The sequence below is a fragment of the Geotrypetes seraphini genome, chromosome 13 (assembly GCF_902459505.1).
Source record: "Geotrypetes seraphini chromosome 13, aGeoSer1.1, whole genome shotgun sequence".
Classification (NCBI taxonomy): domain Eukaryota; kingdom Metazoa; phylum Chordata; class Amphibia; order Gymnophiona; family Dermophiidae; genus Geotrypetes; species Geotrypetes seraphini.
Window position 1 is genome coordinate 80,661,406 of NC_047096.1, and position 27,464 is coordinate 80,688,869.

A 27,464-nucleotide genomic window follows, 5' to 3' on the forward strand; every position below is an offset into this window, starting at 1 on the left:
TGCTTTGATATTTTAGGGGATGAAAGGAGATGCTGATGTACTGACAGTATTCTCGTGTGATGTTTCACAATGCAGGAATGTGATGGAGAAGTCTTTCATGGAATATTATGATTTCTATGAGGTTGTGTGCAAAGACAGACTTCATCTTCAGGGGCAGAGCATGCAGGTATGCACAAAGCAAATATTAGCCTAGCAAGGGGCTACTTCGTCATAATAACTTAAAGCAAATTTTGTTTGTTAAATTTTTATTAAAGTTGATTTAAACAAGGACCAGGAGACTTAAGATTTATTTATTGGTTTGTTATTTTTGATAATCTCCTTTGGGCCATTTTCAAACCAGAACGTAATTTAAATGGCAGTAGTCAAATGTGAATCGACACAACATGATAATATGTAGCCATATGATGAACACCTTTGTTTACCTCTAAACACTTTTTTTGTGGATATTTGAAATATTGAGTAGGACTCCAGATGAAGGCTTTCTGCTGAAACACAGTGTGTGTTGAGTCCTGTGTGAACATTTCCACAATTCAAAATTCATTGAATTTTGTCCCCTTTGCATGCTTATTTTGATTCCCATTCTATTCTGACAACAGAATAAAAGTCAATAAATTTCCCCCATCAAAAGAAACCAGTACATTTTGTAACGTAGTAAATTACAGCAGGAAAAACACTATCCTGCCTCTGTCAACTGGCAGTCATAGTGCTCCATCTGTCAAACTTCTTTTTTTTTTGTCTTCCTCCTTTAGATGCTGCCATTTTTGGTCAATGGACATTGACCCCTTTCCCAAATCTAAAAACAATCATTGCTATAAAGACTCTTATTTAATTATTACTTTTTCATTACTTCTACTTGCTTGCAGCCATGGCTAGGCCTAGAAAGGAAACTATCTTAAAGATGTATTCCTCTCTTCCAGTGCAATAGGTGAGACATTTTAGACAAGTGGGTTGTCTCCCAATGGCTGTGTGCCTTATACAGAAGGTATCTATTCCAGATTTCTTCTGTGACTCTCCTCTACTTCACTGGGAGCTCTAGCACCACCTGTAGTTTTCCCCTTCTGCATACATGCCTTAAGGAGATGTTTCTGTTCTGCTCTCAATTTTTTCTTATTTTATTCAGTGTTTATATCCCCTTCTGGGGATTTCTTTGTGCTTAGAGTGATTCTTAAGCTCTGCCTGCCTTGAGAATGCACAGATTTCGTTCAGTAGCTGAGAGGCCAATCCCAGAAGGTACCTGTTAGCCAATCTGCATTGGTTTCTTAGGAGCTTGAGGCCGTCCCCGCATTTTTCCTCTTACTGCCAAACAGGCTGTTAGGCATACCTAGGAGACTCAGCGATGTTGTAAGGTGCCAGCTGCATTTTTTCGCCTCCACCCTTTCCTGAGAACGTCCTTCGGTCCATGAGGGTGGAGGTAACGTGTAGGCATCGTATCTGACTGGCTACCAGAAAATCAGCATCAAAGAGGCTTTCCTAGCATGAGGCAGTTGATTCTCTGATTCCAGCTACTTTAACAGGGCTGAGGCAGGCTGCAGCACATTTCCAGCACAGGTCACATTGAGTAAGGCTGTTACAGCCTGTGAAATGGATCGGGAGTGGGGTGTCTAAATTTGGCAGTATTGAAGGTTTCTGCATGTCCCCCTGTGTTCTCCCACTAAAAAATCCTAAAATCGCTGTTTTTGTGACTTGCTATATGTGAAAAAAAATCATAATTTTGACACGAATTTCTTAATGGTGGTCATCTTGGATTTTTAGCAATCTCTTTTTCAAAAGCTCCATACACTTCCAAAACAGCAATTTTTGCCTCAAAACATGTTGGGATGGGAGTCCTTAGGCTCTCCTTTCGTGAATTCTTGCCAGGATTGCACAAATGTAATGCCTCAGGAGTGTCCTTGTGCTGCGTAGCACAACTGGGAGAGGCGGCAGTGCAAAGCTTAGCCTCTCCCCTGACTAAGCAGGTGACAAAACACTCGGCTAGGCCCATTGGGGCCTTCTCTTTTTTCAGGGGCTCAGCAGGGCTGAAGGTTCCATGTACATGGTGGACCTTCTGCAGTCCAAGAAATGCAAGGTGAAGTCATCTGAGGGTGACTGCGCCCCAGGGTCTGGAGGCTTTCACAGATTTCATGAAATATCTGTGGAATGAGTTTCAGAACAGCCCATGCTTCACCTGTGCATTACCACTCTGCCTCAGACTTTTCCTTTGCTGGCGCTGCTTCTTTGGGCACAGCCTTATCACAGTCAGCTGCTGTTCCTAGGCAGGCTGACCTTGACTTAGGGGATACTTATGATGATGACCAGCTTGCTGACCCCTTGTTTTCAGGCATTGCACTGCCCGTGACTAGGGATCCGGGGCTGTATGCCATATCTTTGGATCCCTCAGAGGCTTTAGAACTAGAGGACGATCCCACAATTTCTGCGTTTATTTAAGTCTGCGGCTTTACCAGACCTCATTTTAGAGTCTATGCAGGAGTTGAATTTGGTCACTCAGATAAGTAGTGGATTTTCCCAAGTCCATCTTAATAATGGTTTATGAATTTTTCTTTTAGGAAATTATCCAAATGTTTTTTTAAACCATTAAGCTAAGCTAATAATTGTTTTCATGGCTTGGAAGCAGAAAAATGCTTTCAGCATTTCTGAAAACCATTATAGTCTATCACTTAGCATAAACCAGTTGGCTCTATGTTTAGTTAAGGCAATGATAACTATTTGAGCTTATGGAATTTTTGTTTCTATTTCAGGATCCTTTTGGTGAAAAACGAGGTTACTTTGACTACCAGTCTTTACTGACACGTTTACAATCAATTCGACAAAAGATACAGGAGAAACATCAGCCAGAGAACATGGATATAGATACAGACACTAGTTCCTCTGAGACAGAGACAGATACACAAGGGTGTACCCAACTGTAGATTTCTGCTGAGCTTCTTTATTACTAGTCCAAGGATGGGCATGTGGTGCTTTCATGGCATTCTGTCTTAATGGTGAACAAGAGAAGACTTCATCTTAAAAAAGGCATCCTTTGTTTTAGACTGTTTCTACTGGTCCTCTGTTTTCCAGCAGGGGCTCTTTTTGCATCCAGTGTAATGAAATCACCTACACAGCATTTTGTTTTGTTTGGAATGACAGCAGGAGATTTTCATCGGCTTTGGTTTCTCAACCATAATGTAATTTGATTAGGTGCTGATCTGTAAAGGCCAATGTTGCAAAGAAGAATGGTGAATCCATAGTGGTACAATGCTGGGTATGGTCTGGCCTAATAAAGTCGTGGTTTCCTAGATGGCGTCTGTATTCTACTGGAGCCTGGGTCCTGTCTGCCAAAGTAACTCTTTACTATTAGTCCATCTTTTAGAGAGACCAAAGATAAGGACAGTGGTGTGAGAGCTGCAGGACCGGGAAAATGGACCTAGTTTGTTTTAGTACTAGAATGCAGAAACACAAGCAAAATCCCTTTTTTCATGTGTGAAAATACTCAACTTACAACATTTTTAAGGAAAATCACTGCTTCTTGCAAAAACTAGATACAAGCAGAAATGTTTTGTTTGTAATTTAGCTTTAGACTGTTTTAGGATTGTACTTGGGATCTCCTAAGAAATGATTTTTTTCTAAGAAGGCTTTTCATTGTGATCATCATGCTTATTTCACCTCTTTAACTTTTGTTTGTGTAAGAATTTCAACTGATTGAAATAAATGTGATTTATACCAAGGAGCTTCCCTGACTGAGGACAGTACGAGTCTGCAGGTAAGCTCTAGTGGGAGAAATGCACAGAAGACAAGAATGGAGCAGATCTGAGTTTTTCTTATATGGTTTAAGATGCAGTTCATAAAATGCATTATAAGATGTAGTTGAACACACTATTTTCTGCTACTGAAAGCAAAGGACCTGAAATTTTAAAAGATTTATGTGGTCTGCTTCATTGCTGATCACAATTTCTTTTTTTCACCTGATTATACCCACAACTTTATATATAGACATTGCTGTTATAGGTCCAGTGCAGAAAGCTTTATGCTTAGGCTGGGGGCAGACAAAGTTATGAGTGGTGAAACTGAATCACTATTAGTCTTATTTATGCTGGTCTATTGTCTGCATATGAGTGGTGCCACTGAAAATAAGTATAAAGTTAAGTGCCAGTACTGGTGCTTCATTTGTTTGGATGTTCTTTATTGGAAAGGGCTGATTTAATTATGAATTGGGGGCAGGTATAGCTTGTACATTTTTGATAAGACTGTGCACATTCTCTGGTCCTGCTCCTGAAGAGTTCTTGTTTATCACAGTCTCTAGTTAATCACACATGGTGCTCAAAATTATTTACCCAGTGTAACAAATATTTCTGCTAACTTTAAGTTGGCTTTGTGACTCAAACTGAAATGTTTCCTTTTGAAGAGATTTTCTTTTGGCTGTAAGTTTAAAAACGTGAGCATGAAGAATTCATGTAAGTAAAAGCTGGGTTTGTAAATAGCTTATCAAGTGGGGGTCCCTTACCCAATTGGTCAGATAAGCCTTCATGGACTCGGAGATAATTTTCTACTTTTACTAAATGTGCTAAATTTGCAGTTACTGTCAGGGGGAGGGGGGACCGACCATGCCGGGTGCTATTTTGGTGATGGTGCCGGCACCTCTCTGCCCCTGCCCCCCATACCATGCTTGTGCCCTCCCTCCTGTACTTCTTTAAATCTTCACCAGCACGAGCAACTTCTCTGGCCTGTTCGCACTGGCCTGGCTCTCCTCTTAAATCACTTCCAGGTTGCGGAGCCAGGAAGTGGCGTCGGAGGGAAAACCAGCGCAAGCAGCAGGCCAAAGAAGCTACTTGGGCTGGTGATGATTTAAAGAGGAAGTGGGGAAGGGAGAGTGTAAGTTGAGGGGGGACACCACTGGTTACTGTAGCTACATCTTTTAGATAGATCACACTATTTTTTTTATTGCAGGTTGTGTGTTGATGTCCCCATTAACATGTGGCACCTGCTGAGAGTTAATGTGGGACCATGTACTGCCTCTTATTTAAGAAGCAGTAAGTAGTCCCACATTAACTGTGCATTAGCCAGTTAGCACTTAGTAAGTGTAATGCACTAGATACTGCTTTCACACCTACTATCTGCCCATGCCTTGCTCCATGAGGGGGGAAAAAAGTTGAAAATGCAGTAACAAATAAAAACAGGCAAACCAGTACAGGACCTAGTCACATGTTTGTGCATTAAGGGCTTACTCCCTTTTAGTAAAAGGGCCCCTATATCCTAAGAGGAGGACTTAAGATAGCAGTGGGTAAATGACAAATATAATTCTAGTTTAGCCACTTTCACTTCATTGTTACTCATTAATGATAGATCTGGTCTAGGTCTCAGTACCTTTGTTTTCATGGGCTCTGCTGCAGTTTGTCCAACATCTGTTCCTACAAATGTTAACCATTTATACAGGGTAAGGAGTTGTATAGTCCTTGTATGCCTTACAGTTTAATTCACTGTCTCATCTTGCATGCAGCTTTTGCAAAGAGATTTTTTTTTCTTCACTTTACTCCTGTCTGTACCAGTGATAATCCACAGACTCACAATAAATGCACAGTTAGTGATGATAAAATTTGTCATAGTGAAAGTGAAAATCTGCCTACAAAGTCATAATATAAAAAAAAATGTTTCTATAGCTGTACATAACTGAATATTTTTGTGCAATAAAAGTTTGGTTTTGGCAGAACATAAAGAAACTTATATGTCTCACAAATTATAGATGACTTATACAAGAGGTAACTACTTGAGAAACCCCCCCCCCCCCCCCAAGATAAAGATTTACTTTAGTAGGCATAAGAATGCTTTTGTTTTAGCTCAAGCTTTAATAGTATAAATAATTATTAACTAATAGTACAGGCCAGTCCAGGGGTGGGCAAACTTTTTGACTCGTGGGCCACAATGGGTTCTTAAATTTGACAAAGGGGCCAGACCAAGAGCGGGTGTCCTCAAAGAAAATGAAAGGGAAAAACCAGGCGCCTAGTTAAAAAAAAAAAAAAAAAAAAAGAGTTCCACCCCTTGCTTTGCCAAGTCGACTAACATGGCAACAGAAGAAAAGTTAACAGTTTTTCCCAAACTAGCACCCAACACACCTTTCCAAAGTTAGCAGACAACGTACTCTTACCTTACTGATAATGAGGGACTCTCCATGCTCCCTGCCCCCCTTGAGGGTAAGCCCCCAGGGAGCAGCACTTGCACCACCAGACTTAGGTGAACATTTGTCCTCTTATCAACAATGCAATCTTTGTAAATGTTACCTTACTTTAAGCCTCTTAAGCAAACAGCACAGCAGCAGCAAACAACTCAGCAACACTTGCACCAGCTACCAGCTCCCTTCCCCAGAAGCTACACCAAGTCCGAAAACCTCTGCTGACCCCCTTGGGTCTCCGCAAGCACCGGGGAATGAGAGTGACACCTCGCCAGCCGCTTTCCTGTCTCCTACGGAAGTCAGTAGCGTACAAGGCAGGCGCGAGGTTTTCACGCTCCAGCCTGGCCCCGCTTTCTGATTGGCTGCCGTCAGTTCTCACGAGTCCCACGAGAACTGATGGTAGTCATTCAGGGAGCGGCATGAGGCCAGGCTGGAGCGCTAAAAGCTCACGCCTGCCTTGTGCTGCTGGACCAGCACAAATTTAAACAAATTCAGTGGGCTGGATATGGCCCGTGGGCCGTAGTTTGGCCATGTCTGGGCTAGTCCAACATACTACAGAAATCCCCTTCCTCCCCTCCCCCCAAAAAAGATAGCAGCTTTCATTATGTATTCAAACAAGCAAACTTAAACCTCCAACTTCATTTATAGACCATCCCAAACTGTAGATGAAGAAGATACAAATCAGTTTGCTGTTAAAAGTGAGAAGTTGAAAATGTCATACAAAGTCTATTTAGCACTTATTAACAACACTCTTGCATGTACAGTTTTGCTTTCTCTTGGGCTGTGCATATGTTAAGACAGAGCTTCCTCAGGGGTGAGATCCTGGGAGTAGAGGTCTGTGAAGAGAGCAGGCAGCCAATACTGGGACTCTCCCATTGCTTGCAGATCAAGCCAGGCCAAACCTTCCTTAAGTAAATGTTCCTTTTAAATAAACAGAGAGACAGTAATTGAAGGTAATGAGGAGTTTTCCAGGCACAAAGGTGAGCTATCATTTGTTCTAGTAGATGATGGACAGCACTATTTTTTTTCTTACCAGCACTTGATTGGCTCGCTCTGTCTCCCACTTTAAACAGGATTTGATTTCACTCATAGTTACAAAACCTTTTTTCTGAAATAGAAACATATTACAGTACCAATAAACAGAATGGTTGCTGAATCTGAGAGATTATGCAAGAGTTAACCCCTTAGGTGATGTGTATAGCCATGTTCAACCTCTTACCTCGGCTAATTGCAAAACCACTGTATGATCCATATTTAACTCTGCTGGTACTGACTGAATCAGGTACGTTCCACCAACAGGAATAATACCAAACCCACTCCCTAGAACTTTCAGCTTCTTAATTGCTCGAATAAGGTCATCTCTGGAAGGGCACAATACAAGACATATTAGGAAAGAGGTTTAAAACTCCACTGTCTTAAGAATGCTTCTTCATATTGGACTAGATTCAATAAATAATGCCAAAATATAGGCGCCAGGATGATCTGCACTAAGTTGGTTATAAAAGACACTTTGCGCAGAGCATCCTTATAGAATACAAGCTAAACACACATTTCATGCCTAACTTTGTGCATGCCAAACATCAATGACAAATATATAACCTCAGAAATGTCCACACTTCACTTAAATCCAAATTTCTAAGGTGCTTCTACGCTGTTCATACTTAAACACTTCATACTTAAACACTTCATACACTGTTTTGCCTTAAGACCTCAGAGCCACCACTCCTTCATCCCACTCTAGGTGTTATTTCACGGGGTAACTCCTCACCGGTCTAGGTTACTTTTTCATGATTTTATTCAATTTGTGTAACTTCTTATTTTTTAAAAATTTTTTGTATTTTTACTTATCTTTAGTAATGGCTTCTTTATCGCTTCAATAAATTAAGCGATTGGACCCGACATGTTTCACCGAAGTTTTGTCAGGGATCCACTCATGACCGCTATCATCCAACCTACTCATTCACTTCTATTTGTGGAGAGCTCAGCTTTGACTCAGCTGGAAGGAACGGCTGAGTCTTCAGAGCCTAATATCACACTTTCTCCTCCGGAACCAATCTAACCTCCCTGGCCAACGTTGGAAGTGGGAACAATGCAGGAGTGTCAAGCGACCCCTCAGATGTGGTCGCAGAATGCTCTGAGTGAGGGTGTTTTACCACTAGGACACCAAGATCGACTTCAAAACACTGGAAGTTCAAGTGCTTCTAAGGGGGTTACCCTCGAATCAATTTGGAAAGCTATTACGGAACTAACAACAGTAGTGGAGAAGTCTGCTGTAGAGGTAACGACTAACTTCAAAAAGGGATGTAATGTTTAAAAGTATTGAGGAACTTAGACACGATACTTCTTTAAAATATCAAGAGCTCCAAACTGATGTAACATCCCTTTAGAATGCTCTTATTAAAGATCAGATACAATTTAGAAGAAAAGGCCCTGATAGCGTAGGGGTATTCTATGCCTCAAAGGTGTTTTTTGTACATCTCCATATTATTGCTAAAGAAATTTATTTTATCTTATTGGATTTCTGAGGAATGCCTGTCAGTATCACAGTGATTGGCTAGGATGAAAGACTTGGCAAGCTTTGAGATTCAAACCTACAATGCCTCTCTGCAACCTGATAGAAAGCACTATATAGATCTATGGTCTCATTTCTCCCAGATCCAGGGCGTAGAATAGAGAGCTCCAGTGGTTCATCCTACGGGCACTGGTAGATATGGTCACAAGAAACAGGGGAGGAGCATGTTTGGGTGAGTGTGGTGGTGTGAAAGTACTGTGCTTGTGGTGACTGGTAGCTATGCCCAGTGGGTTGTGTATACTGGGGCTGGAATTAAACAAATGTGGTGGGATTGGGTACGAGGTGTATGCTGTGCTGCTGACAGCCTGTGGTTTCCTTCTGGTGATCTGACTTGAGGTTTTCCCTTTGTTATTTCTTGTTTTTCTAACCATTCTTTTACCTCTTTCGGGGGATCGGAATTTTGGACGGTTGTTAGTACAAGTTGTTACAACTGTTGAATTTTGTATTCAGTTTTGCCATGTATTTTCAACTATTTTGTTATTGTACTACAATTACATTTGACATTTTATACTTTGCGTGTACCCATAACCACTGTCAATAAAAATATCATTTAGAAGAAAAATAGAACAATTGGAGAACTTTAACAGCAGATTAAACTTATGTGTTTTGAATTTTCCTAGAGACCAGGGGATTCTTCCTATTGATATGTTTAGAAGTATCTTATAGAGATTTTACATTTTTCCTCAGATATAATTCCCCCCTTTAAATAAAGTTTTTTTATTTAGGAGCTAATGAAAAAAGACTTCCTCAGATGATTTGATTATGTTACTTTCTCAATCTTCAAGATGGCAAGAAAATGGATTTAAATAAGTGTCAGGTATATTGGAGCAGTCAATAAATGAAAACTACTCAGAGGGGCCACATTAGTTGTTTCCCTTCATCTTTGAACAAGATATAAACAATGTTACGAAAATTTATTTCTGCAACTTCAAAACTCCCTTCTTTGGGCAACAAATCTGGATTTTTCCCCGATGTTATAAAAGTTAAGCAGGAACTGAGAAAGGCTTTTCTTCCTTATAGACAAGTGACCTTGAACCTGGGGCTACTTTTAGGTTACCTTTATCCATGCAAATGTTTGGTATCTTTGGAGGTTCAAAAAACTTTTATAAATCTTAAAAAAATAGCTTAGGGTTTGAGGTTAGTGTAGGGAATTAGTATATAAATAAATTACCACTGGTAAAGTGCTAAGCCTTTTGTAATGTGTTTCTAAATCTGGATTTCCTTATCCCTTTAATGATTTTCCCCTGTATTAGTTTTTTTGGAGTCACTATAGGAGATATATAAAATTTCTAATGGAAAAGTGTGGACTTAAATGTAATGTTACTTTAGCAAGTGGATACTTGGAAATTTTATTTCAAAAAACTGAATAAATAAAATATTATTAAAAATAAAAAAAAGAATGACAGGGGCAAAGTTTGTCTCTGTCCCTGTGTTATTCTCCAAGCCTGACCTGCCCATGCCCCTTCCCCTTTAGAGTTAGGTGCTATAAAATCTAGGTACACATATTATAGGGCCTTGGGCAAATCCATATGTAACTTCCTAATTCTAGTGCAATGTGTCTTGCGATCCGAAACACTAGGGTTATGCAACTGTACCTGCAAGTTGCTTGCAGAATTCTGTTAATCATCTTTTGAACTCCACCTGCTTCCCAGAGAGCTGCTCCTTCCCCCCTCAGTTTTTTCTGCAAGCAAATTGCTCAGAAGTGTTTCTGCTCTGCAGTTTTAGAAAAAATACCTAAAAATTATAAGTGTGTGATTGGAGGCTCAGTGCCCAGAAGTTCCCACTCTGGACCTTTGCCTGGGAGAAAATACAGGATTATATAACCGTTATAGTTGTTGTCTATCCACAGATGTGTGCGAGTGTGTATGCGTGTGTCTTTGGGTAGTGGGAGGACCGTAGTGGTTATAAGGCAAGGACCTAAGTGGCCCTTAGCCGCAGGGACCACCAGAGAGTCTGCGAGACCCCCACAGTTCAAGGCTTCATTCACCCTGGCTTTTGTGAACCTTATATGGAATGTCTATTTGACCTGCCGAAGGTCCTCACAACTGTCAGCATGGCAGAGGCAATGGTGCAGGAGAACTCCCTTCAGCATGCACCCCGACCAGTTGAAGACAAAGAGCTGGACCAGGAGGATCAGTCTGACATAGACTGGGATGATGGAAAGTCTGAATCCATGCCACTGCTGTCCCAGGATGCAGTTTTTCTGGCAGAGTCTGGTTCTCTGCCTGACAACAGCAGTCAAGAAGCAGTAGTGGCCTGGATCAAGGGGAAGACCTCACTGTGCGCTGGCTGTTCATAGCCTCTGCACTCTTGGGCAATATTTCTACTTTACAAAAATTGAAGCTGGAAGTTCCTCCAGCCTCAACACAGTGCTCAAGAATGAGCAGCTCAGTTGCTCCGACCACATTCTTTCGCATCTGGACATCAAAAAGCAGGTCACTGACCACTGGGAGTTGCCAGAAGAGTCCCTGCGAGCGGCTAAGATTATGTCCAAGCTTTACCCAATGGCTCTACATTTCCCAGCAGTTGTTTGTTCAGCTGAAGATAGATTCATGGTGGGCCAGGTAACTAAACAAACCACCTTGCTTAATGAAGGTGGTGTGATGTTAAAGGATACTTGGCTCCTAAAGTAGACGTGGTCCTCCAAGAGGCAATTTGAAACTTTGGCCCTAGGAATTAAGGCAGCAGCTGCAGCATCCACATCCATCTGTTTTGAGTCCTGACCTCGGAGAAGATGAAGATCCTCAAATGCTGTCTAGGGTAAATTATATAGCAAACACGCTCTGTATGATATCATCAGAGTTATGAGTATGGGGTCAGCCAATGCTATCTCTGCCCGGCGGATGCTCTGGATCAGATTCAGCCTCTAAAGCCACTGTGAGCAGGACTTCCCTTTAAAGGACAGATGCTATTTGGCAAGAGCATAAAGTCTGATTTAAGTCTCTGCTTGTGTATCTAGTTTGAGCAGTTACTTGAATTTTGTAATGTTAATCAGTAATGTTTGTTACAGAACAGAACAGATTTTTCCCCGTTTCCCTCCTTCCAGTTATGTCTTACAGTAACATAGTAGATGAATTGGTCCAATCCAGTCTGCCTAACCTGATTCAATTAAAAAATTTTTTCTTCTTAGCTATTTCTGGGCAAGAATCCAAAGCTCTACCCGGTACTGTGCTTGGGTTCCAACTACTGAAGTCTCCGTCAAAGCTCACTCCAGCCCATCTACACCCTCCCAGCCACTGAAGCCCTCCCCAGCCCATCCTTAACCAAAAGGCCATATACAGACCAGACTGTTCAAGTCTGCCCAGTACTGGCCTTAGTTCTTCAATATTTATTATTATTTTCTAATTCTAGATCCTTTGTGTTCATCCCACGCTTTTTTGAACTCTGTCACCGTTTTCCTCTCTACCACCTCTCCAGGGAGCACATTCCAGGCATCCACCACCCTCTCCATAAAGTAAAGTCAGTGCTACTTGTTTGCTTTTGTATAAACTGAGGAGGCAGAAGCAGCTCCCTGAGGAGGCAGAGTTCAAAAGATGATTGACAACATTCTGCAAGCATCTTTTGAGTTCAGATGCATAACCCTAGCGTTCAGGACCACTAGACACATCTACAAGAAAGATTATTGAGATACGAACCTAATCTTTTTTTACTGCCAATTAAGTGCTTGTTAACTCCAATAATTTTGTGTTATCACCTAATTAGCTAATTAGTTTGTGCATGACCTCTACAGAATCTGGGAGTATGTTCTTGCTACACTGAGTACTAAGCATTATTTCCATAGACAAAATAAGAAAAATCTTTTAGATCCTCTTACCCTTTAGGACAGTGTACAGATTTTTCCAAACTTAAGCATAGTAGGTAGAAAGAAATGATAAAAGATCCTAAGTGGTATCTGTTGGGGATGGTGCTGGTAAAGTTCCTGCTACAAGAGGATACTTTGGGCTATCACCTATGCATTCTTTGTAAAGCCACACACTTGAGGTGACATTGGACTTTTGAGTTGTAAGAGCTGAAGACAAGGGCTGCCCTAGTGGATCAAAAGGCTGTGGTTTGCACAGTGCCAAAGGAGAAGGAAATTGATGTTGGAGTGGAATAGACTCACATGAAATGGAAGATAAGGAACACGGTGGGGAGGATACTGATAAGTAAAAGGGGATAAAAAAACACACTTTAGTGAATTTCATTATTCAATATATATCTTTTACCATGTTTGTGGTTTTCCCTCTTCACCAACATAACAATAATGTGTAAAAAAAAAAAACCCCAAATAAAATGATGTACTAATAGTCTATAACAGTGTTTTTTTAATTTAGAGAACTTTTCAAACAAGCTCCTTTCTGATACACTGACCAGCTAGTCAGTATTTCATCTGGGCATCAGATTTCATGCTTTTACTTGCATTTCCTGCTTTTTACAATATTATTCCAATGCTCTCGCTTGTGTTCACACAGTCTGGATAATACTCACTGGCTGACATCCTGAGCAAATTTCCCTCTTCCTTTTAGCACTTGCTCATGAAGCTCCTCCAGGGTTATCAGACCTTGAGAGAGAAGTACAAATGGTGAATAAGGTACTACTTTTAGTTGAAATATTTATTATTAAAGAATCACAAGCTATGTATCATTAACAATGGTATTAAGTTCATAAGCAGACCATTATACCATATTAATATATGAACCGTAGTAAAACACCACAGCTTTTGCAAACCTGAAAGCAGATAGCCTTGTTTCTTATAGCCTCCTACCCTAATACATCTATATCTACCTGTACTCCCTGCTGTCCCACACCATCATCCTACCTTCCACTTCGCCCAATTCTATCCAAATCCACCCAAACAAAAAAAAAGGCTCAACATTAAGAAAAGAAGCCAACAGTAAACATGGCAAGTAATTTCCACCCAGTATCAATTTTCTAATCTGTTTAAAATTAAACTCCTTGTTTTTGAAGACAATGTGGATATACGAAGACCAAATATCCAAAAAGTGTTTCCTATGCTTAACAGAAAAATTTGCTTCTTTAGCTTCCTATATCATAAAGGTATAACTGATTCTGCCATTGCCAAAATGAAGGACTGGCTGCATGCCCCCACTACTGCAGGAAATACTTTTTTCCTACTAAAGTTGCCTTTCAAATAAATAGTTTATGATCCTTACCTCTCTCTCCCCCATTTCCTCCCACAATCTAACACCACCATCTTGAAAGTAGTCTGAATACAAGACTTCAGAAAAGAATCCAAATAATCAAAAATTGTCCTTCAAATATCTTGAATTTTGGTACAAGCCCAAAAAGCATGGTATAGAGTGTACCTTCATCTTGTCCATATGTCTCATATTTAGGGGACTTGGCTAACTTGTCTTTCTGTTAACACAGGTCATATGAGTCCTGACAAGTGGGTTAACTTCCCCAAATCGTGAGCTGTTGCAGAAGGAATCATATACTTTTTCTTTAGCTCCACCTCCTTCCTCAGTGGGCTATACTGCTTCTCTTCAGTTTTTACTTCTATATGTGAACTAGAAGGTGCCTTTCTGATCTGCTGCAATGTGGCTCATGGAGCAGGTATGAAGCATGTACAAGCCGACTATTTCATCTGGCAGACTTTGGACCTGGGAGAGTGGTCGTTGACCTGGGCAATCTTTCAATGCGTTGTACAGCATTGGGGATGGTCAACAGTCAATCTGATGGCTTCAGCAGAGAATAAGAAAGCAAACTGTTTCTTCAGCTGTAGATTCAAGTCCAGAAGCACCGGACTGGACGCTTTAGTGCAACCATGGCCGGAGAAAGAGCTTCTGTATGTGTTTCCCCCTTGGCCTCTAATAGGCCAGGTTCTCCACAGAATAGCTCTTCACCTGAGATTGGCCTTGGTACACGGATCTAGTGCATCTGTGGAAAGACAAAAGTATCAAATTACAAGTACATTTAGACTTACTGGCACAAGGTCCGGTACCCATGGAAAACCCAGGAAGCTTTGATCTTATGGCATGGCTCTTGAGCACACAGCTTTAGCCCGGAAAGGGTATTTGGAGGTGGTTACTGCTACACTCCTTAGAGTTAAGAAGCCGGTGATGTTTGTAGCATATGCTAAGGCCTGGAATGCGTTTCAACTTTGGTCTGTTAAGGACAATGTGGAACCCTTTAGGGCTCTGATTTCGGTAGTCTTGTAGGCAGGTTGTAGGTGGTGCAGGAGAGCTCTGGCAAGTAGGCTTTCCATAGGAGATTAACAAAGTCAGGGGTAAAATTGTGCGCTGAAGTTTCCGAGGACCCCTCCAGGGACTCAAACAGGCCTCTCTTGGGGTTTGCAGCTTTCACGTGCCTGCGTTTGTCATCTTTGCTATTTTGAGCCTCCAGAAAGGAATTTTTTTTCCCAAACCCAGGCACTCTATGTTTTCCCAGCCCTAGAGATCTCCGAGGAGGTTGAGCACATGGCTCCCGCCTCTCTCTCACATGCCCCATGGCATGCAGATACTCCTCTGCTGACTATCCAGCGCAAAGCTGTCATGACGTAGGGGTAGAACAGTAAGGGGAGTCCATTTCTGTCAATTGTAAGCAAAAATGAGGGTTTTGAAGCAGGGGCTTTTACAATTACATTGGAAAAATCCAAGATGGCCATCGCAGCAGCAATAATGCATCAAAAATGGCCCAGGGAGCTTTCCTGAAACTCAAAAAAGTCAGGGAAGATCTTTTTGGGGGAGGGGAACCCACCTATAGCTATAAAACTTTTAAAACAGTCAAATTAAACCACCCCTTTGATTTTTCCCATAGGCTATAATAGCCTGTACTCACTGTGCCTTGTTGGTACCTGCCTGTGTCAGCCCTGCTGCAGCTGAAAGGAATGGAGAAGACTTTTTGCCTCTGGACAAATTCCTCAGGACTGAATAACTTGATCTTCAGACTGCCAGTTGGGGCAAGCCTGACTGATACCTCAGATCCCCCCTAGACTGCACGCCATGACAGGGGGAAGAATAAATCCCAAAAATAATAAAATTAAGCTGAGCAGATCAGAAAGACACCTTCTTAATTCGCCTGCAGAAGGAAAAACTGAAGGTGGCAGTAGAGTCCACTGGGGAAGGAGGCAGAACCAAAAAATGTGAATAACATCCTTCTCCAGCCAATTCGTGGCCACAAATATTTTTAGGTTTCCTTGTATGCACTGCAGGTGTGAGATCACTCCAGATTTCAAAAATATTCAACTGGGAATATAAAGGCTATTGGAAACACCTCACTTTTCTTTCCTGTAAGCACATCATTGTTGATTTTGAAGGATGTTTTGAATCATCTTGCTAAAATATTCAACATCTTTTCAGCTGCATTTTTTTAAAACTTTGGAATATTAGCTTTCAGGATATTTTTATATTTGGGTGAATCAATTCTTCCTTTCACGTGTGCAATATTTTCTGAACCACTGGCTGCAATATAACCCAAAGCATGACAGATTCACTCCTGTGCTTAATGATTGACAAAGTGTTCTTGGACGTATCTTCCTGTTCCATTATAGTTGTTGAACATCCTAATTTTGGTCCCCCCACAACACAATTCCAGCCCACCCCCTCGCTATTTGGATGTGCTATCAAGTAAAACGTTGTGGACTTTACTTTTAATTTTGGTGTTCCTTTCTGCAAAATCACTATTTGGAAGTTTGCAGCAGATGGACATCTTTTTGTCTTTTTAAAACATCCATGTGCTGTAAGTAAGCAGGAAACGTGCAGTGTTGCACATAAAAAGCGTTCCATTTCAAACCATGCTGGTTGATCCTGAGGATTAGAATCAACGATCCAATAAGCTCCATATTTGGCTAAAGATGCGATATAATAATAATAAAAAATCTGGTAAATTTAATCCGCCATAATCTTAGAGGCCTTCAGCTTGGCGAGAGCAATACGGGGTTTTTTTCTTGTTCCAATATAATTCAGAGATTTTCATATTGAGCCAATGAAATAATTTTTTCCGGCATAGGAGGGGAAGCATGGAAAGGGTGTAATTAATTTGCGGGGCTAAAGTCATTTTAATGGAGGCTATTCTACCCCACCATGACAAATAAAGTGGGGACCAACGAGTTGTAGTGTTTGAAACTAAATTTTTGATTTTGGATATGTTCAGATCTTGGGCGTGTACTGGATCTTTATGAATTAGGACCCCTAAACATTTCACAGCTCCCTGTGACCATGAAAAAGGAAATTGAGCCAGATCTGAGGAGGAGATGTGGTCATTGAGAGGAAAGATTTCTGATTTCTCCCAATACCTAGACACTTGAGAAAGTATTCCTTGTTGAGTGCAACGCAGCATGCTTTTCATCTTCTAGATGCAACGGCTGAGATCTCTGTTAGTGAAAGCCCACTCATGTCCCTTTGGAATAACCCTAAAATTCAAAATAAAGGTAGATCCTTTTCATGGAAGAGGTGGCAACGGGCGAGTGTCGAGTTTGCTCATCAATTAATCTCCTCCACCTCATTCGTTCCTTTTGATATTTTTTGTTCTGCATATTCACTTCTATCCTCTATACATTCCCAATGGCTCATGCTTACTGGAATACTGTCTAAGGTACATATACGCCCTGACTTTATGACCTCTATCCACACTGTTCACCACTGGTCTACTCTGGCCTTAATGAAGGGTAAAGCTATATCTCTTTTTTATAGTATTCTAAGGGATCACTCTTTTACCTATTCACCTCAATCAATGAACCAATGGGACTCGATTCTGCAGACTACGCTTTCTGACATAGATTGGGAACTTTTCTGGTCCTCCACAAACCGTCCTCTTCTATCTTCCAGAGTCTCGCAATCAATGTTCTTCGTTTTGTGGAATGCAGTATGGACCCCATTTCGCATGTGGAAAGCGAAGCTAAAACAAGACTCCACCTGCTGGAATTGTTTGAAAGAGTCTGGAACTCTTGATCACATGCTTTTTCATTGCACTATAGTTCACTCCTTCTGGATTCGTATTTGGGACACTATAAAATCTATTACTAAGTGTTCAGAAGAGATTTCCATAGACATTGTAATTCTTCGTTCTCAACACCCTTGTTTCGCACAAACAAACTGCCCACCTAAACTCATTGATGCCATGTTTGTAACAGCTCTTATGCATATTCTAAAAAATTGGAAATCATCCTCGCTACTTGACTACACCTTTTGGTGGAACTCTCTGAGCATGTATCACAAATTTGAATCTTATGCATATGAGAAAAACATGATTTCTCGACTCTCCACAAACATGGTGCGAAATAAATCAACTTGGTCATTCTTAGATTCATATGTTCATTCTAACCAGTAGACACTTCTGCCTCTCTATCTATCTATCTCTCTCTTTTTCTTTTTCTCCTTCTTTCTTTCCCTCTCTCTTATTTCCCTCTCCCTGCTTTTCTGCCTTTCATATATCTTTTATTAGCAGTTACACATACCCTGGATTCTTTTTATTAATCTGGTTGTATGTAAATGATTGTAGATATAGACTTTTTCTACACCATTGTGTCTTATTCAGATTTTGTGTGTTTGAACTGCTTTCTGTAAATTTCTTATAATATTCAATAAAAATTAATGAACTTAAAAAAAAAAACCAAAAAACATCCATGTGCTTTGAAAACGAGCACCTTAGCCTTCTGCTTTGTAAGAATGAATTATTTTCAAATACTCAGACAGCTGCTAAGAAATGCTCATACTTGTTGAAAATAGAACAATCACAACCTGAGAGATTAGGAAGATCAGAGTATATGTCCTACTGTGGACATCCATGGGGACGGAATGGTGATGAATTTTGTCACTGTGTCATTCTCTAGCATGAATGCAGGATAGTGGCACTGGTATTTAACAGGGAGCAGGAGGAGGATAAGATAATGGTGCATGTGTTCAGCAGGGAGCAGGAGAACAGCCGGGCTGGCGATCGGGTGGAGGCTCAAACATAAACAGAAATCCCAATTTCTGGGCCCAAAAATCTGTTTATATTCACATATATACGATACAAGCCATGTTTACTTTTACAAATTAATATTATTTCCAATTTGTTAAAATAAGCAAATAAATAGTATTTTGCATTAAAAACTGCAGAAAAGTGTCATGTTTAACTTTGTACGATGCAAAGATTGTGTCTGCTTCTGTTCATTTAAGGATTCACTAAAGCATACAGACCTGGATAAAATATTTGGGCTAGGACATGTCCTGGCCAGAAAGAACAGCAGCCTCTGTTGGGGTGGGGGAGAGTGAGGTGAAAAGGCAGCAGCTGTTGTAATATAAGAACAACCATACTAGATCAGGACAAAGGTCCATTGAGCCCAGAATTCTCTCAATAATGGCCAATTCAAGTCACAAGTACCTGACAAGATCCCAAAAGATATATGGATTCTAAGCTGTTTAACCCACTGATAAGCAGTGACTTTCCCTAAGTCTACCTTGTTAATAACAATTTATGGACTTTTGCTTTAGAATCTTGCCCAAACATTTTTTAAATCCAGCAAAGTGGCATTAGTGGTTAGAGCTACAGCCTCAGCACCATGAGGCTGTGGGTTCAAACCCATGCTGCTCCTTGTGACCCTGGGCAAATCACTTAATCCCCCCCATTGCCCCAGGTACATTAGATAGATTGTGAGCCCACTGGGACAGACAGGGAAACATGCTCGAGTACCTGAATAAATTCATGTAAACCATTCTGAGCTCCCCAGGGAGAACGGTACAGAAAACTGAATAATAAACAAATAACATAAATAAATTCCACCAGTTGAAATCTGGTATAAAACCTGGCGCTCAAGTTGGGCGCAGAACACCGCTATTCTGTAACAGTGAGCACATCTGAAGAAGAAAGGCGGACATGGGAAAAGGCTGCAAATGTGGGGAAAATACTAGGACAACAAAGGTGCAACAATAGGAAAACAAAGTTTAAGAAGTCCAAGGGTTTTTTTTCTTGACTCCTAAAAATTTTGTTCCGTTTGTGTTTACAAGAGTGTTGCTAAAAAAAAAAAAAAAAAAAAGCTTCTGGATGAATATTACATCCAGTGTTGCTAGTTTTGATGATTATTTACACCGGCTTTTTACAAAGCTGTGGAAGAGATTTCTACCGCAGGATGGCGAGGTAAATGCTCCAAAACTTACAGAATTCCTATGAGCATTAGAGCATTTACCTTGCTGGCTCGCAGTAGAAACCTTTACCACAGTTTTGTAAAAAGAGCCTTTCAATTTTTGTATGAAAGTCATAAGGTAAGTGGAGAGGGAGACTGAGCGCAAGTATGGGATGTTGTATGCTCATCTATCCAGGATGGCAGAGAAATGTTCCCAAACTGTGGGTCAGGATTCCAAATGGGATTACATGAGCAGCAATCTTGAATTTGAGATTTAAAAAAAAAGATAAAAAGAGTAACAAATGATCCTCACCTCCATTTCTGTGTTTCAGAGCCAGACAGACTTCAATAATTTGAACTCCCAACTCATAATAAAAGTCTCCAACTCCCAACATCTCAGCCCAGAATCCTTTACCAGCTAGAGAGAAAACCATTCTTCTTAGAAAGCTGTAAACATTGATCAGAATTATTTAAGAATAATGCTGAACTATGATGGTATATGACTTTTCCAGAACCTTTTTCAAATACTTGTGCTAGTAATACTAGAGATGTATAGATGGCATACAGATGTAACAGTATGGTTGCTTTGTTCTAGAATACTATCTCAATAGCAAATCTTGGCATCTGGCAATGTACTAATGAAAACCTGAGGACTGTTTTCACTATTTTGTGCTATGTTGCCCAGAAGCTTCAATTGTATGTTTATTTCAGTAGAAACAGATTAGAAATAGCTAAAATATAAAAGTATTATTGGATTTATATCTCTGTGAGGTAAAATACCTTGCTCACTTCTTAAAAATATAATTTAGCTGTTGTATATTTAAAGGGGCAAAATTAACTCACTGACAGTAATAATAAATATAAACTGCTTTTGTGTATACTATAGAAAGGCAGTATATCAAATCTAAACCTCTTTACCCTGTTCTTCTATCTCTGAACTGCAATAGATTTATAGTACTAAGATCATGATGGTATAATTCATACAGGCCAATGGATCCACTCCAATTGTTGCACACATGTCTTGGAACTGTACTCGGAACTGAGCATTTTTACGAATTTCCTGCTTGTGTTTGCTGGCAAATTCCTCAAGATTGGTCTTAAACATATCCAACTGCTTTGACATCTGGAAGACAAACAGTAATGATGAAAAAACTTAGGGCTCCTTTTACAAAGCCGCGCCAGGGCCTTAACGCACTAAATTGCCGCATGTGCTAGCCGCTACCGCCTCCTTTTGAGCAGGCGGCAGATTTTGTGCAAGTGATAATTTAAATAAACTCAAACGAAAGTGATTAGAAAATGTTAATGATTCCAAATGGGGCTAAACTTATCTTAATCAGAAGGCGCGTCCATAACTTCACTCAATGAGACCTACGTTGTCATGCCTCGTGTCTCCTTGATTCAATCAATCAATTTTAGTTCGACCCAGCTGATTGTCCACTGTATGAAACCAATTTTGTTAAAGGTTCCTGAATAAGGGGTTTTTTTGTTCCCTGAAATCAATCTGGGTCGAACCAAACTTGACTGATTTAAATCGAGGAGACATAACGATGAACACGAGTCTCATCGAGTAAAATTATGGACGTACCTTCTGATTAAGCTAAGTTTAGCCCTGTTTGGAATCACTGTCTAACGTTTCCTAATCACCTTCTTGTGGCTGAATTTCAGGGGGGCTTTCCTCATGATTGTAGACTGTATGCAGTTAAATTCCTTTAAAAAATTTAAGGCTCTTAATTTTTTCAATGAGCTTTTGGGTCAGCAGCAGGTGCCTTTAATTTTAACTTTGATTGAGTTAGTGATTGGACATATTGTAATTGTTTATTTGTGTTTTCTATTAAACTGTATTTCTGTTTTTATTCTGTTTTACATATTGTAAACTGCCTAGACCCTAGCAGATTAGGCGGTATATCGAGTTTGAATAAAACAAACATAAAACATGTTGCGCATGTTAAGTAGAAACATAGAAACATAGAAATTGACGGCAGAAAAGGGCCACAGCCCATCGAGTCTGCCCATTCCGATGACTTTTACTCCCCTATAGATCCCACGTGAATATCCCATTTTCTCTTAAAATCTGACACGCTGTTGGCCTCAATCACCTGCTGAGGCAGCTCGTTCCAATGATCGACCACCCTTTCGGTGAAGAAGTCCTTGAAATTTCCCTCCCCTGATTTTCAGCGAGTGTCCTCTGGTTACCGTGGGCCCTGTAAGACTGAAGATATCATCTTTCACCTCTATATGCCCTGTGATATACTTAAAGGTCTCAATCATGTCCCCCCTCTCTCTTCGCTCCTCCAGTGAGTACATCCGCAGTTTTTTTTAACCTTTTCTTCATATGTGAGATCCCTGAGCCCCAAGACCATCCTGGTAGCCATTCGCTGAACCGACTCAACTCTCAACACATCTTTCCGGTAGTGTGGTCTCCAGAATTGAACACAATACTCCAGATGAGGTCTCACTATGGATCTGTACAGTAGCCCCATCCATGCCCGTCCCCCTCCCCTGCATTTTCATGCTTTGCCACTTACATGAGCCTTTACAGAACAGTGCTTAGGTGCTTTGCTGCCACTTACCCCAAAAAACGGCAGTATTCTGTATCTTTACATGCTCAAGTGGCCTGTCATGCAACATAATCTCTATAAGATTTCTCTGGTTTTCAATTTCTGAAAAGAGAATAGTTCCGGTGTAGGTTCCCTACTTCAGGGAAGTTCCCTTTAAAGAGACGTGTTAGAACGCTGTAGCCATTTTTAAACTAGCCGCACCAGCATTACAACATACTAATGTTCGGGTGTTAAATCCAATAGGTAATATTTTATGACAATTACAAAGGAAAAATATCAGTTTGTGTTTCACGTATGAGTAATTATGGCGGTATTAGAATAGTAATTCACTGTTTTTATGTTGCAGCTATTAATAACCACATCTCAACCCTGAAGAAAGTAATGAAACGTGGCTGATATAAAAATATCTATGAGAATTGATGATGACTGCAGTCAACAGAAAGTTATGCTACCCTAATAGCAATCTGAGGATCTCTAGTGGTTAAAGGATTCCATGTTACATTACTATAAACTGCACCACGTCTTTGAAGGTTGGATTATTGATGACTGATTTTCTAAGTGGCCGTGAAATTATCAATGTTTATCGTTTAGCATTCATCTATTTATATACTGCCTTTAGCGAGGCAGATTACATAATAAACTTTTACAGAATCATTAAAAATCGCAACAATACACATTTCCACACCAAATAAATACAAATGGAAATGCAGGTGCCCGTTTTACATGGATGAATGCTGTTTTAGAGGGTAATTTTCTAACTGCCCCCTCTTTGCAGCTGACATATGCATATTCCTTCATAATGTGCCTCCTTTCAGTTGTATTCAGAGGAGGTTTTTCCAGAGCAGTTTGGTGACTGGAGTGTGGACCTTGCATTTTCAGTTCTACATGATTTCTAAACTAAACCTTAGGCTTATATACCGCATCTTCTCTTTAACAGTAGAGCTCGGCACGGTTTACAAGAAATTAGAAAGGAGAACAGATACAATATGGATTTGGAATAGTATGGAGAGGAGCGGAATTTACAACTTTGAAAATAGCCAAGTTTTCAGATGTTTTCGAAATGGTTGGAAAGAGCCCAGATCGCGCAGGTAAATAGGAAAATCATTTCACAGCTCAATAATTTTGAAAAGTAGAGACTTCCCTAATTTGCCAATATAGGTAACGCCTTTAAGCGTAGGAAAGAACAATTTAAATTTTTGAGTAGATCTGGAAATGTCAGACAGGGGAATTAAAGAAGGAAGGATGCCATGCAAGATCTTAAATGTTAAGTAGGCACATTTAAAATAAACCCTGGAAATTATTGGAAGCCAATGAAGTTTTTGCAGGAGCGGAGAGATGTGATCAAATTTACTTTTTGCAAAGATCAGCAGTATTCTGGATCAGTTGAAGTCTTTGAAAGCTTTTCTTGGCCAAGCTTAAATAGACCGAATTACAATAATCCAGCCTCAAAAGGATAATTGTTTGAACAAGGACAGCAAAGTGTTGATGATGGAAACAGGATCTCACTTTCCTCAACATATGGAGATTAAAAAAAAAAATTTTTTTTACCAGAGAATTAAGATGATCGGTGAATGAAAGTGTTGAATCTATAATGACACCCAAAACTTTACTTGAAAATTCAATCTGCAGTGAGGATCCTGAAGGCAACAGAATGGACAAAGGTAGCTGCTCTAATTTTGGGCCAAGGCAAAGTAACTTTGTTTTGGACTCGTTCAGTTTCATTTGTACAGTAAGGGCCCAAGACTGAAGTTTCATTATATATTCTATTATATTCCCAACGAACTTAGGTTCGAGTCAATCTCAAGGAAAACAAAGATGTTGTCTGCATACGTAAATAGTGTTTCGCAGGGGGCTAAATGGAAAAGTTTCAAAGTAGTCATGTAGATGTTGAAAACAATAGGTGATAAAGGTTTTCCATAAAAATAATGCATCAACATGTACTCTGTACCCACAACAGTTTTTAAAATGCAGCTATGCACATACATCTTCTTTGAAGCTTAGGGCAAATTCACAGGTAGAAAGTACATGCACACTTTGCCCCAAAAGACAATTTGAAAATTATCCCTTCAGTGAAAATTCTGTTTAAGTTTACATAAATTATATACATCTACTAATAACATTACATTTGGTTAAAATAATCACACAGAACTGTTTCAGTTTGAAATCACAGCCATTTTTCCCAAATACGTTTTACTGGAAAGACACTTTTTTATCTCACCTGAGCCAACTGGTCTTCAGCCAAAACTGTCCCTCGCTCCTTATATTTAGCCTAAAATTAAAAATAAGATTAGATTTTTTTTTTAACACTTTATCAAGTTTATCAAGTTTATTTAAAATTTCTTATATCGCCTAATCAAGCCTTTTAGGCGGTGTACAAAAAAACGCCAAAACAATGCGCCAATTAAAATACAATATGAACAAAGACAAACCAGGGGAAATGACAATTTATAAAGACATTGATGAACTGGAACAAAAGGGAAGAAGGTTTGGAACTACAATTGATAGAGAGAAAGAGAACATTCAAGGGAAAGAACAAAGGGAGGGGGAACTGAAGGTAGAAACCTTTCCTGAATCTAAGTCGTCCTTAGAAGGTCAGTTTAAGTTACAAAAGGATCAAGGAATAAAAATGTCATTAACTTCACCTTAAAATTCAGCCAGCGCATCGGCTGATGGTGGGGGGTCTGTAGTGGGGCGGGAAAAGGCCTGTAAATCGTAAAGATTGTTGACAAGTTTGAATAGGTTCTTGGTGTTGGTGTTGGGAAAGCCTATTTTTTGCGTGTAAAAATTGGTGCATTTTGTAGTTATAAGTTTTTTGTATTCTTTTAGTTTTAGTCTCCAATTTGTTCTTCTTATATTATCTCCTGATTTCAGCCATTGTCTTTCCAGTTTTCTTTTTTTTTTTATTCTTTATTCATTTAAAAACTTACAAGTGTACAAAAGAACAACATGAAAGACATTCATACAACACTTGAAATTCTTTCAATAATATCATAAATATATAAATTAATTAATTTCCCTCCCCTATCCACCATTTTGTTACCATTAAACATTCCATATATTTATTATAAACTCATTATTAAATCAAATTTTTCCCCATCCTCCCCCCTCCCCCCTATATGAAAGAAATACTATCAGAGGAAAACGATGCCTATTCATTACAATATTTAACCAATGGCTCCCAGATCTTTATAAAATTATTATAACTACCCTTCTGTAAAGCAATTACTCTTTCCATCTTATAAATATGACATAAGGAATTTCACCAAGTGTATAATTAAGATTAGTATAATTTTTCCAATTATTAGTAATATGCTGAATAGCGACTCCCGTCATTATCATTAAAAGTTTGTTGTTATGTGCTGATATTTGACTTTTTTTCCTCATAGACATACCTAACAGAACAGTATCGTACGATAGTGCTACATGGTTTTCTAATAAACAATTTATTTGAGATCAAATTGAATTCCAAAAGTTCTTAATGCAAGGACAATGAAAAATTAGATGGTCCAATGTCCCTGCTTCTAGATTACGTTTCACTGTTCTTAGCTCGGCATCGAACCAGCCGTCCAGGTTTTTGTTTCTCATTTTTCTTAGTTTGATGGGGCCAACTTGTTTAGAATTTGTGTGCTCATTTTGGTCCAAGAGTCTACAGAGAGGGAGTCTGAGTCTGAAGAGATGTCGTAATGTGTCCAGAATTCCACTGGGTTTACCAAGCCTCTGGTGGCTGTCATTTTCCTAATCCTTTTAGCTACCTTGGGTTTGGATGAGGAGCATTTGGCTTGCCAGTTGAATTGGAAATTGCATAGATGGTGGTCCGACCATAGAGTATCGGTCCAGGTGGTTTGGTGCCAGAATATTCTGGGATGGATTAGGTCTTTGTATTAAAAGGTGACTAGATCTAGCTGATATCCTTTTTGATGGGTTCTTTCTGGGAGTGGCACAAGGAAGTCTAGCGAATCGATAAAGGATAATAATTCTTTGGCGTCGCCCTGCTCTAGGTGGATATTCAGGTTACCAGTCAGTAAGTTGTAGGGACCAGCGGTTGAGTTTGTAAGGAGGAATTAAAAGAAGGTAAGGGGGAGGGTAGAAGAGGGTAAGGAAGAGAAACTGAAAAGCAGCAATCACTTAAATATGAGGAAACCATGTCACAATCTTGGGTCAATTGATCAAGTACAATGCGCTCCGTGCGCTTTGAGATGAAAGTGAGGTTAAAAATTGGTCTGTAGTTAGAAGTGATACAATGATCAAGAGTAGGAGCCTTGAGCATGGGTTTAACCACGGCAGGTTTGCACAGAGGAGGAACACATATCGTGAAGAGGCTTTTTGTGATCATAGAGAAAATTAGAGGTAGAAGCAGGGTGGATAAAAATCAAAGATTTTAAAAAAATTAAAAATCTGGTTTTTTTATTTAAATTTGATTTTTTTAATAAAATATTTTTTAAGGAAAAAGTTTATTTAAGATGCATTATAGTCCAAAGTTATTCATCATGAAATAAGGATTAGTTTTTAATTATGTCATATTAGGCTCTTCATTCATGCAATATTTAAATTTTCTGGAAAGTCTTGATGGGTGGAGTAATGTCCACAATGAAACAAACTGATACTTCAGGAAATGCATATAAAGCATAATGCTTACAGGAAATAGCAACAAAAGCTATAATAAAAGGTGAACAAAAATTCAAATGTAGATCTAGTATGCAGTTTAGTCACAGACAATGCTGCAAATATATCCATGATGAGAAGAAATTTAGAAGAGCAAGAAGAGAATACCAAGCTATGAACATATGGTTGCAGAGCTCATTTGCTGCACCTCCTAGCCAAAGGCTTCAGTATCCCAGAAATAAAGACTAATGTTGAAATTGCTAGTTTGATGACATTTGGTTGTAAATATTAAAATAATACCAGCAATAATGAGTCTGTAGAAAACCATGACTTATATCAAGTCTTTCTGACTAGTGATTTAAATCAGATTTAAATTGATTTAGATCAAATCCACCCTGGGTAGGAGACAGGAGTTAATATTCAGCCATGAATAAGGCCCAACAGGCAAGTAGTTTTATGCATGGATGAGAAGTGCTTTTCTAATGAAGAGAGGGTAAATTACAATCTGACCAGGAGTGAGAGATAACCACAGTGGAAGGAAGCGATATG

The 27,464-nt window shown here is 39.6% G+C and overlaps 2 protein-coding genes across 4 annotated transcripts in view; one reads left to right on the plus strand and one right to left on the minus strand.

The window, feature by feature from the left end:
- Positions 1-6,014, plus strand: part of UBE2Z (ubiquitin conjugating enzyme E2 Z) — a 21,112-nt gene extending 15,098 nt beyond the window's left edge. Inside the window, exons 6-7 of the mRNA XM_033917679.1 lie at positions 76-166; positions 2,736-6,014. Coding sequence (XP_033773570.1) covers positions 76-166; positions 2,736-2,906 — 262 coding nt within the window. The 3' untranslated portion in view covers positions 2,907-6,014. The remainder of the gene's footprint in view (positions 1-75; positions 167-2,735) is intronic.
- Positions 4,922-27,464, minus strand: part of SNF8 (SNF8 subunit of ESCRT-II) — a 25,992-nt gene continuing 3,449 nt past the window's right edge. The window contains exons 2-8 of one of the 3 annotated variants that reach the window (XM_033917680.1): positions 24,532-24,582; positions 20,740-20,878; positions 20,069-20,173; positions 13,179-13,251; positions 7,359-7,500; positions 7,173-7,247; positions 4,922-7,060 (exon numbers count right to left, since the gene is read on the minus strand). In XM_033917680.1, the coding sequence (XP_033773571.1) occupies positions 6,932-7,060; positions 7,173-7,247; positions 7,359-7,500; positions 13,179-13,251; positions 20,069-20,173; positions 20,740-20,878; positions 24,532-24,582 (714 nt within the window). In that variant the 3' untranslated portion in view covers positions 4,922-6,931. Of the gene's footprint in view, positions 7,061-7,172; positions 7,248-7,358; positions 7,501-13,178; positions 13,252-20,068; positions 20,203-20,673; positions 20,879-24,531; positions 24,583-27,464 lie in introns of those variants that run through there. The other 2 variants (XM_033917681.1, XM_033917683.1) reach the window with 2 other exon arrangements.